The sequence below is a fragment of the Triticum aestivum genome, chromosome 6A, assembly GCF_018294505.1.
Source record: "Triticum aestivum cultivar Chinese Spring chromosome 6A, IWGSC CS RefSeq v2.1, whole genome shotgun sequence".
Classification (NCBI taxonomy): domain Eukaryota; kingdom Viridiplantae; phylum Streptophyta; class Magnoliopsida; order Poales; family Poaceae; genus Triticum; species Triticum aestivum.
Window position 1 is genome coordinate 74,790,956 of NC_057809.1, and position 12,438 is coordinate 74,803,393.

Below are 12,438 nucleotides of genomic sequence, written 5' to 3' on the forward strand. Positions count from 1 at the left end.
GCTATTAGTTTAGCAGGGAGGTACCAAAGTGATCCAGGAGTGGATCGCTGGACAGCGGTCAAAAACATCCTGAAATACCTGAAAAGGACTAAGGATATGTTTCTCATTTATGGAGGTAACAAAGAGCTCGTCGTAAATGGTTACGTCGATGCAAGCTTTGACACTGATCCGGAGGATTCTAAATCGCAAACCGGATACATATTTATATTGAACGGTGGAGCTGTTAGTTAGAGCAGTTCTAAACAAAGCGTCGTGGCGGGATCTACGTGTGAAGCGGAGTACATAGCTACTTCGGAAGCAACAAATGAAGGAGTCTGGATGAAGGAGTTCATATCCGATCTAGGTGTCATACCTAGTGCATCGGGTCCAGTGAAAATATTTTCTGACAATACTTGTGCAATTGCCTTGGCAAAGGAATCCAGATTTCACAAAAGAACCAAGCACATCAAGAGACGCTTCAATTCCATCCGGGATCAAGTCCAGGTGGGAGACATACAGATTTGCAAGATACATACGGATTTGAATGTTGCAGACCCGTTGACTAAGCCTCTTCCATGAGTAAAACATGATCAGCACCAAGACTCCATGGGTGTTAGAAGCATTACTGTGTAATCTAGATTATTGACTCTAGTGCAAGTGGGAGACTGAAGGAAATATTGACGTTGTGTACCTGAGCATGAACATGAACAGATCCTACACAAGTGCCACACCGAGGCTTATGGAGGACACCATGCTGGAGACAGAACTAGACATAAGGTATTGCAATCCGGTTTTTATTGGACTACTCTCTTCAAGGATGCCCGCAAGTTTGTTTTGTCTTGTGATGAATGTCAAAGAATTGGTAATATTAGTAGCCGTCAAGAAATGCCTATGAATTATTCACTTGTTATTGAACCATTCGATGTTTGGCGCTTTGATTATATGGGACCGTTTCCTAGCCATAGACATGAGTTGTCATTGGATCAACAGGATCACATCATTAGGAGAATGATGTGATTGACACGACCCATTCCGTTAGCTTAGCACTTGATCGTTTAGTTTATTGCTATTGCTTTCTTCATGACTTATACATGTTCCTATGACCATGAGATTATGCAACTCCCGATCACCGGAAGAACACTTTGTGTGCTACCAAACATCATAACGTAACCGGTTGATTATAAAGGTGCTCTACAGGTGTCTCCGATGGTGTTCGTTGAGTTGGCATAGATTGAGAATAGGATTTGTCACTCCGATTGTCGGAGAGGTATCTCTGGGCCCTCTCGGTAATGCACATCACTATAAGCCTTGCAAGCAATGTGACTAATGGATTAGTTACGGGATGATGCATTACGGAACGAGTAAAGAGACTTGTCGGTAACGAGATTGAACTAGGTATTGAGATACCGATGATCAAATATCGGGCAAGTAACATACCGATGACAAAGGGAACAACGTATGTTGTTATGCGGTTTGACCAATAAAGATATTCGTAGAATATGTAGGAACCACTGTGAGCATCCAGGTTCCGCTATTGGTTATTGACCGGAGACGTGTCTCGGTTATGTCTACATAGTTCTCGAACCCATAGGGTCCGCACGCTTAAAGTTCTGTGATGATCGGTATTATGAGTTTTTGTGTTTTGATGTACCGAAGGTAGTTCGGAGTCCCGGATATGATCACGGACATGACGAGGAGTCTCGAAATGGTCGAGACGTAAATATCGATATATTGGACTACTATGTTCGGACACCGGAAGTGTTTCGGTAGGTTTCGGACATATACCGGAGTACCGGGGGGTTACCGGAACCCCCCGGGGAGTATATTGGGCCTAATGGGCCTTAGTGGGAGAAGAGGAGGGGCGGCCGGGGCGGCCGCGCGCCCCCTCCCCCTCTAGTACGAATTGGACAAGGAGGGGGGGTGCCCCCCTTTCCTTCTCTTCTTCTCATTTCCTCTCCTACTCCTACTCCTACTTGGAAGGGGGAGTCCTACTCCCGGTGGGAGTAGGACTCCTCATGGGGCACGCCGTAGGAGGCCACCCCCTCCCCCAGCTCCACTCCTTTATACATGGGGAGGGGGCACCCCTTGAAGACACAACAATTGATCATTGATCTTTTAGCCGTGTGCGGTGCCCCCCTCCACCATAATCCACCTCGATCATATCGTAGCGGTGCTTAGGCGAAGCACTGTGCCGGTAGCTTCATCAACACCGTCACCACGCCGTCGTGTTGATGAAGCTCTTCCCGAAAGCTCTACTGGATCATGAGTTCGCGGGACGTCACCGAGCTGAATGTGTGCTGAACGCGGAGGTGACGTACATTCGGTACCGAGGATCGGTCGATCGTGAAGACGTACGACTACATCAACCGCATTGTCATAACGCTTCCGCTTACGTTCTACGAGGGTACGTAGACGACACTCTCCCCTCTTGTTGCTATGCATCACCATGATCTTGCGTGTGCGTAGTATTTTTTTGAAATTTCTACGTTACCCAACAGTGGCTGCCTCGCTGCTTCCTTGACGTCCACTCCAAGTCTCCTGGATTGCATTTGTTCCAAAAAAAGATCCTCACGAAGTTTTCATTCCATTTGGATTCCGTTTGACATTCCTTTTCCGCGAAACACTGAAATAGGCAAAAAAACAACAATTTGCACTAGGCCGTCGGTTAATAGGTTAGTCCCAAAAATAATATAGAAGTGCATAATAAAGCCCATAAACATCCAAAACAGATAATATAATTGCATGGAACAATCAAAAATTATAAATACGTTGGAGACGTATCAGTCCTTCCGAGGACGGCGACGGCAGGCCACTCGATCCCGGTGCAAGTCTTGGCCCACAGGAAGCGATGGGGAGCTCCTCTGCTTCGGTGTTGTGTTGGTGAGCAGCGTGGGCGGCAAGGTGGGGCTGGGACGACGCGTCGATTTATGGGCCGGAGCACGTGGTGGTCGCGCGGGGCGGTCTTCACGATGTCGGCAGCACCACGCCAGGGCGAGCTTGATCTGGATCTGAGGAGAGCCATCATTGAGAGGGCTCGCGCTCAGTGTCGTGACAGAGGAGAAGGGTCAGGCGGGAGTGAGACTTCTTTTCGGCGGTGTGCGGGCTGTAGGCGACTCTGTGCACCAGCGGTCGTGGGCCGATTTTGGTGTTTTGATCCTTTTGCTAAAGTTTAGCCCGATCTGATCCTCATCCGAAAGTATTTCAGGATCTGACCCTTTTTCTACCGCCAGGGTTGATGGCGGTAGGGTATGATAGCCTACCGCCAAGGCCCTTGGCGGTAGGAATGCATGTCCTACCGCAAAAATTCTTTAAGTATCAGATACAACGTGTGTACTCACTTACCGCCGGGTTGTTTGATGGTAGGGGTACACAGGCTACTGCCAACCTGTTTGGCGGTAGGCCAGCACTACGCTAATGTGGACAAGTTGCCTACCTCCAGGGTCTTTGGCAGTAGCAAAAGGGTCAAATTCTGAAATACTTTTGAATGAGGGTCAGATCTGGCTAAACTTTAGCCAAAAAGGTCAAAACACGAAAATTAGCCACGACCGTGGGCTCGATGGGCACTAAGGGACGGCGTGTGGCAGAATGGGGCCCCAACATCCTGTTCTCCGGTGGTTGTGACCCAGTTTGAAACTGGTGGGAACGATGGAGATCTAGGCCCTAGCATCCAGATCTGAAGGTGGCTGGGGTGGACGTCGGGTGCGTGGGGCCACTGGGCATGTGATTGAAGTGGTGGTTTGGCCAAGGTAGGTTGTTGGACGTGCAACGTAGAATGAAGACCTTGTTGTAGGTCATTGGGTCGGAGCAGGCGATGACGACACTTGTGGGCACCACTTCCTTCTAGAAAGCGTCGTTGAGGCATTTCTGCTCGCTCCACTGTGTGAGGAAGCTCTAGGGGAAACCCTTGATCCCTTGGGATCAGACGGTGATTGCATTGTGTGTCGCACCTCTTGAGGCATAGTTCCAGGAGCTTCTTATCGACCAGAGAGACTAGCAATAGGTGAGGGTTGTCGTTCGTGTTGCTTGGTCGACGAGATTTAGTTTGGTTTTGATGCAATGGAGGTTTGGTTGAGGTGTTCACCTCATTCACATGCGACACCTCTCCTTTTCTTTTGACGGGTGTTGTCAAGTGGCAACAAGACGGCCAATGCTAAAGGTCGTGCCTTGCTTGGTTAGACAACGATGGAAGACGAAGACCTACTCCACCAGTTGCTTGAACCTGCATGATCTTCGAAGCCGAGTTAGTATTTGTCGTCTTGTTGTGAGTGTGTTGTCATTGTCGTAGCTATTTCATTTTCTCCTTGAAGAAGTTGAACTAGTTGTTTGCTCATCTTGAGTTGTATAACACCTTCTTTACAAAATGAAATGCAACACTGATTGCTTTTTGTTCAAAAAAACTTTGTTGACATCGTAATAAAGCACCACGAGCCAAACTTTTAAAAAAATCTCTTTAGTCAATCCATGCTAGCCAAGTAAGGATGTAGATTGCCGACGAAGCCATGTTTTTCTTATGCGCTATGATCATTTGCAACCGGCCCCCTCAATGCCCCTTTGTATGTCTAGGTGGACAGTCCGGTCACGAAATTACCATCCAATTGGACACCGTATACCCGGCTCAAAAGTCTGAGTTGTATGGCAACCCTCAAACCCATCTCATACATGGGGTGGATATGGGGAGGCCCGAACGCATCCATCATGTTGGACTGATAGGGGGCATCCCAAATCGCCCCCAACCTAGCCCAACTTGCCCCCTTCTTCTCCTATCTTTTGGTTCGTTCACACTGTCGCCGCCCTAGCTCTGTCGTCGTCCTCAACCCACAACACCGTCACCAGAGGCCTCATCCCACAACGTCGATGTCTGTGCCGCCACCGCACGCTATCCCCAGTATGTCCAACTCCTCTGGGCATACACCTCGCCCTCTATGTGTACAATGAAATGTCTGAGCAGTTCTTTTTTTTCCTTTGATCATTTATAGGCAAAACAATGAATTCATCGGATGATGATCATGGAGAAAAGGACCTTGATGAATTCTCGTACAAAGAGTTTGTTGAGTAGTCAGATTCAGACAACGAAGATGTTGGGTGGGGGCAATGACATAGCCTTGAGAATGTTTGGTCAAGTAGCCCTAAGAATGTGGTGTTTCGTTGGTGTGGCCGTGTGGGTGGGTGGGTGGGGGCATCAAATAGAGGAAGTATGCATTTGTGATGAGAACACATAAATACATGGAACACATTTGGACAGTCCACGCCCAAAACAAGCGCGACCTACCAATCCGCTTCCCATTGGTCTAGGGAATGCATGCTAGATCATAACTTGCTAGAGCATCAGAAGCATTCTATCGAGCATATTCTCTGCGGTTTCCAGAATGAATTTTCTCTAATCATGTTGCTTCCATGCGTGCTCCCGATATGCTCCCCAGGTCCTAGTAATCATGTATGCTTCCTTACACAAGCGATGTTTTCTTTCATTCCATAGTTGTTCCCATTATAGAATAAACATGTTTCCAACACTACGACCCATGCTTCATGATTCATAGTAGCGTTTTTCTCCAAGCATTGTCATAGTTAATTTCTATGCCATGAATACTTCTATTTCGGAACACAAACTATGTGATGATAGAAGACCGAAAAATATAGTACCAAAACATTTTTATCATACCCCCGAAAGAAACATGGTATCATAGTGTAAGTGTAAGAATGAAGCACGTGTATGTTCAAGGAAACATGGCATGTTTTATGTGCGTCACATGCAGTACTAGTGCATTTACGTGATAGTGAGCCAGTGGAAACACATTTTGATGGTTGTCTAAGCAGGAACAAAGTAGCACTGAATCATTGTCATTTTGTGTGTAAAACATGAAGCAAACATATGAATACTGGAAAACATGTCACATTTAGACACATTATAACTGAGCACCTTTCCTGCCTTCTTAGGCCATCAGCATTCGCAGCCGTTTGATCATTGATTCTGGACATTTTTGACCGTCTGATTAACTCTGAATCACACTTAGGCTTGCTTTGTTCGCTGCTAACCACCGCTAGCCTTGATGGGTCGCTCCTCTAGTATGATATCAGAAGCATGTATATGGTACTAAACCCAATGAAGCACATACATAAAAGGCTAGGAAATGTATATATAGACCACTGCAACAATTGCATTTACGACGTTCCCACGCGATCTCATGCACATAACAAGTCGCATCGATGGCAGCAAAGATGATGCCAGCTCAAACAAGGGCATCTTTTAAATGAACGTTCTTCCAGGAGGAGCGTCAGCGTCACCCGAGATCGAGGCGATGACCGTGAGAACCAAGGGTGGTGCCGAGTCGACTATGAGTAGTAGGAACGAAGTGACTGTAAGAAGGAATATGGATGCCTCAACATCACAGAAGAGGCCTGCGTGCCGATGAGATCATATCAATGAAAAGCCTCCTCGTCACACTTCACATCGCCATCTTCGTCAATATTATGATTTAAGCCGGTCACTTCTCGTGGTCAATGCGCTCGTCAACATCGCGCTTCATGCCCCTGTTCCCGGTCGACATCCTCACCACTATTTCCTGCGACTACGGTGAAGAGTGTGAATTTCCTGCGACTACGGTGAAGAGCGTGAAGCTTCCGGCGGGCGGCTTGTGGCGGTTACCCTCGTTAGAAAATCTACCCAGACATTGGGTCAATTATCGATATTCAATAGTAATGAAGATGGTTGATCATAGGGTGAGATCAGACATCGGATACAAATAATTCTCCTTCGAAGCTGCTTTTAATAAGGAAAACTAAAGAGAACTTAGACAAAATTACACGTTTTTGTACTAACCCATAACCCAGGCACAAATCTTTCCGTGGGTAAAAAACATCCACTCCTTCGTCTCCAAGGTGAGGTGTACGGGAAGAACAATGGTTGGATCGTTCATCCCAAAGCACCATATGTTAGATGCAGCGACCACCGTGGGCTTACTCGAGCTCGGCTGCGGGGGTCAGTGGCGGCCGCCGGCGGCGGTGGAAGGGGGGATTAGAATTGTACTAAGCGCAATTAGCAACCTCGCGGTAAATTCCGTCAGTATTTGGCGGCCTCACGCTAAATTCCGTGCGCAATTAGCGACCTAGGCCTCACTCCCTGACAACCTAGCTGCTCTGAACTCCGCCCGAAACCCTAGCCGCCCCCATCATCCCCTTCCTCCCACTGTCCCACCCCGCCGCCATGCCCACGCCGGCGCCGCACCTCGTCGACGAGATCCTCGAGGAGATCTTCCTCCGCCTGCCCACCCCGGCCGACCTCGCCCGCGCCTCAACCGCCAGCCCCCGTTTCCGCCGCATAATCACCGACCGCTCCTTCCTCCGCCGCCACCGCAAACTCTACCCACCTCCTCTCCTAGGGCTCGTACACCAGGATGGCGGCTTCCAGCCAGCCGAGGCGCCCCAGGCCTCCGCCCCACTCGCCCGAGCCCTCGCCGACGCCGCTGATTTCACCTACTCCTTCGTCCCCGTGCGCAGCAAGGGCATCCCCTGGCAAGTCCGCGACGTCCGCGACGGCCGCGTCCTCCTCGAGGACTGCCGATTTTTGGAGACCCTCAAAGACATGGCGGTGTGTGATCCCTTGTCACGGAGCTACGTGCTGCTCCCGCCCATACCGACGGACCTCGCTGTCCAGGAAGAGCACCCACTTGATATCGTGCCCATCCTTGCTCCCATTGGCGATGATGAAGATGAGATGTTGTTCAAGGTGATATGCTTAGCCACCTATGGTTCCAAGATAACCGCGTTTGTCTTCTCGTCTGTCACACAGCAATGGTGTATAGCTGCATCTATCGCTCGGAGTTTGTCAGGCGTGGACTATCGTCCCCTTGGACTGCGCATGTCTCCCACTTATGGGTTCCGTGGCTTGTCCGGTTTCGACAACGTGCGCGGATGCTTCTACTTGGCGTCACCTTGGTTAGACAAGTTGTTCGTGCTGGACACACAAAGAATGGAGTTTTTCACTGTGAACTATCACACCGGCTATGATATACTGCTCACACATCTGCCTGGCCGGATACTCAAATTTCTCGCCAGTTACGATAAACCCCCTAGAATTCTACCTGGCCAGAACAGAAGTTTGCCTGGCATTGTAGTAGGTAGAGAAGGATATCTCGAGAAGTTTTCTCTCGTCGGTGATCACAGCCCAAATGGCTCATTTGATCTCTATCATATGACTCAGCAAAACAATGGTGAATCTTCCAGTGATTGGCAGCTAGAGAATATTATACCGTTGCCTCGCGGATATGATTATTTCACTGTGAGTGCAGCTGAGGGACTCTTATTCCTTGGAGCCACTACTCAAGATCAAGTGGATTTTGATATAGCTTCCGGGGTACCATTGTCCAGGACTGATTGGGATATAGATTATTTTTCCCTCGAGGTCAAGACTTCTGAACTGAGGAAGGTTTGTAGGAGCAGGGGGCAATTCTTCCAATCTGAACATGTTCACTGGTACTTTGGCTACCCCCCGCCGTTGTCAAAACCAAGTATATGATGTGGTAAGTTATTTTTTATCATTATCGTTGTGCTCAATGTCCTAATTGTTCGTGTAGATGTGATTGCTTTACGCTGTTACAAGACCTCATCAAAGTAGGGAAGGTGGGCATGCTGTTTCCTGGTCAATAATTGCTTTGCAACATGGTAATAAAGAAAACAACTTCATTTTATACCAAGAAGAGCATACATATCCCACTAAGTTTGCATAACATTTGCTTCAGTTAATGTCTGAGGGCCATTTACATCTAAGGAAAGGCGTTAATTTATCCTTTGTGCATTAGTTTCTGCTACATTTTGTTAACTGGAATTGACTAAATGATCATTTGTCCCTCTTATAGACGCACTACCTCTATTATTTGCCTCTCTTTAGATAACATTTGACCATTGATTTACTCCTGTTTAAATTTTTGTGCGTACTATTTTCGTTTTCTAGTTACTAGGCATAAACCCGTGCAAGTATGATACCGGTTACCTGTAAAAGAAGTATGAAATAGAAATATAGGAAAGGAATAGGAGTACACTCTTGCAAGATTTTAAAACTGCATGTATGTTTCGTGTTGTGGTGAAGCCTGGAACTATATTTTCAGTAACTTTATACAGCTTTATCAAGCTGCTGTTTGGTATTGGTTTGTGAAAGTATAAATATTCTGATATTTGTTAGCTTAATTAAAATTGAGCTATATACTGCTTCATATTTCCTTAATAAACTTAATTGCAAGCCTTCCATGTTAAGGTTTTCAGCCCAGTTTTTCCTAGTAACGGGACAGCTCTATTCTCTTTTCATAAATTGCAGGAACACCCTACCCATTTGGAACAAAAAGTTACCCATATGTCTTTTATTTTTCTTTTCTTTTTTGAATATGATTTGGCACATGCTCCGGGTGACTGGACAGATTATAGTTAGACTCCGCTGACATGGTTCTCTTTGTAGCACTGAATAGTCATCCACATGATATCTAAGACGACACGGACGTAATAAGATTCACACCATGGGATTTCTTGAAGCTACGTGTCATCTTTATCTATTTCCCTTAGGAATAGGGTGAGCCTTCAACCTTTAGACCCCCTATGATTTTTTAAAAACTATCATTTAAATGTCAAAACAGTCTTCAAACACAGTTGGTAACACTAATAGGTGTTTAGAAATATTTACGTACCCTATCAAATTTGATATTATCAAAATACTGTTTACAACAAATACACATACATTATTCTCAAGTAGCAATATAAGTATTTTATATTCAAAGCGTATAAGGTATAACCTTACTAAGTTTCCAAAATCCGGGGGATTACTCAAATAATATTATTGTTTGATACATGATATGAATTTGCTTTATTGGGTACGCACATGAACGTACATCAATTTGAAGAGCGTTTGCTTCTTGAGTTATTTTCAAACTTTTCCCTCTACTGCACAAGCACGAAAGCTGAATTATCTGTTTGCATCCAATTAGTTGTGCTATTTCTGATTTATTAGTAAAGCAGTACAATTTGCTGTTGGTCAATTTGAGCAGCTCCAGTCAATCCAACGGGAGAAAATACTCAAAGCACATGCATCTATCTTTATCATGAATGCATTGTGGCATTGGATGGTTTCCACTAAAAATGAAAAAAAATCTCATTAATTAGGCAATCTTAAACATTTACGTGGACCTCATTACTTCATTAGTATGGGAGAAACCCACCCCAACTAGTAATTTCCGATCAGCTTGAACTCATTTGGCAGGTTTGCTACAATGCTACTGAGATGTAGGTGACTTGAACTATTATGCCGATTGATTTGATTTGGTCGCCATGATCTGTACGGCATCCGAACATGGAGTTATGGTGTGGATGCATTATGATCTGGACCATACAGATAAACCCAATGGGTTATTTCTGTTTTTTTAGAGTCAACGCGGTGGCTTGGAAGGAATCCCAATTGGTAAATATATAACATGCAAAGATATTGATTTGTTGCAACTTCACAAGTCAGCCTTTTTTTCCTTCTCTTTTTACCTTTGCTCCCATGTTGATGTTGGTGTTTGGATTCAACCATATTGATACTAGCATCAGTGGTGGCATGGCTGTACGAGCCCCACCGAGTAGTTTTCTAGGCTGCAAGCTCTTGACGAGACCTGTGGAGAGCTATCGACGAGCTTGCAACACCCCTAGGTGCAACAATGCCCAGCCCTACAACAAATGCAGTGCCACAACAATGACCACCGCACTCTGTGTATGTGGTTCAGTGTCGATGCTTGTACCCCTGCTGACGCTTCAAATTCCAATACTAATGCCACAGTTATGCCCAGGTAGACGGGCATTATCATTAGTTGCGGATCACTGCTTGCGCATGGTTCAATTATTCCCTTCTTTTTTATGAGGTTCTTGTTCAGAAAGAACACAGCTTGGCATGGACAGCTGTGACTTGACAGTTGACAGGAGCAGAATGCAAGAACAAAAATAATCAGGGAAGGGAAAATAAATGGAAGTGACCGCAAAAGGATGGATCATCAACCCAAAAATCCCAGTATGGATATATAATCAATTAGAATCTAGGTTATGCGGGATAAGTAATGTGGGTATGTTCATAAGAGGCTCAGATAATCAAATATCCTACCTAGCATAAGAGGGGCTCCTTTGAAGCATGAATGAGCAGTTTACGTGTCTTTAGTCTTAAGTGGTCAATCTGTGGTGTACTTGTCGATTTTGTATGCAGCGCCTTGTTATTAAACTGCGGAAGCAAAGATTTTTGTTGCATCCACATAATTCTTGTTCTAACTATTAAGTGTATCTGCAGGATGAACTCGCTTTGCTTTCAGTGTCTCTTTTGTGCCATGCATCTGGAGCCTTTGCGGAGAAATGGAGGATGGTCAAGATGGTGCTGCCGACCTTACTTGGGCATTCGTTTTTCTTACGAGGAATCAGCCATCCTGTACCTCGCTATATGTGCGGTATGAGGCAAATGTAAAACAAGAGATGCTGCAAGCAAGGTGGATTAGTCGATGTACTTCGCTACATATGCTTATGTTAAGCGTGTCCTAGCAAGAAATGTTGTAATCGACGTGATTTTTTGTGAACTTTTACATCCAAGAGGCTTTTTTTTGTGTGTGTGTGTATGTGTGTTGGAAAAATTGTCGAGTAACTTATTGCTGTCAAAAGTCTCAGCAGTTGCAGCACATTATCCTCTGCTCAACATGTTCGTGTATCCAATGATCAATTGCTGCTTTAGGTTCTTATTATTGCTCATTCTAGGTTTGAGAATTCAAATTTGTAGTTTTGTCGGATGCCTTTCGAAAGCCACATTCTGAGGCAATCGGCTGAAATAAAACAGGTAAGCTTCATGCCTTCATCGTCGACCGATCAGGATCTGAACAATTCTGATACTCCACATCTTTGCAAGAGATATCTATCTTGTGACTACCCTGTTGGGTTAGACACACAACTTTTTGTCAACAAGTGATAGGAAGCTCAACAAATCTGATACTTATCTAGCTGTGATGGCAGCTCTTTGCTGTCTTCCTACTCTGGCAAATTTTACCTGGTTGTGTTATTTTTTGCTGTGACGAGACAGGTTCTTTATGATGGGTATTGCTGCTACATTTGCTGGAGCATTTGGACTGGGAAACAAAGTCACCTTTGACGCACACCTCTGATAGATATTGTTTGCACGGTGCGTTCGGCTGTTCGTTACTGTTATATTGGTCAGGTTTGCGTAAGGGGGAGAAAGTTCTTCGTTTCAGGATGGCGTTTGTCAGCTGATGCAGATGCTGCTACTGCTGCTGATCGTGGGACGAGAAGGAATATTTATGGCCATATGCTTGTTGGTAGACATGCCAGGTCCAATGGCTGTCCTCTTTTTCTCATCGGTCATGTTCTCTTTCTTACATTACAATTTACAATCATTGTCCTTTCCTCCCTCGGTCTGATGTGTACATGCTTGATGATCAAGAACCGTTCAGGTTC

The 12,438-nt window shown here is 45.6% G+C and overlaps 1 protein-coding gene across 1 annotated transcript; it reads left to right on the forward strand.

Annotated features, from left to right (window-relative positions):
- The first annotated feature begins 6,989 nt into the window (after positions 1-6,989).
- On the forward strand, positions 6,990-11,705 carry LOC123130315 (uncharacterized). Its single transcript, XM_044550237.1, has 2 exons — positions 6,990-8,495; positions 11,273-11,705. The coding sequence occupies exon 1, from the start codon at positions 7,181-7,183 to the stop codon at positions 8,489-8,491; it is 1,311 nt and encodes a 436-aa protein (XP_044406172.1). The 5' UTR covers positions 6,990-7,180; the 3' UTR covers positions 8,492-8,495; positions 11,273-11,705.
- The last annotated feature ends 733 nt before the right edge of the window (positions 11,706-12,438 follow it).

Excerpts from the sequence above, each read along its gene's own strand:
- LOC123130315 (XM_044550237.1), top strand. The coding sequence starts at position 7,181 with ATGCCCACGCCGGCGCCGCACCTCGTCGACGAGATCCTCGAGGAGATC.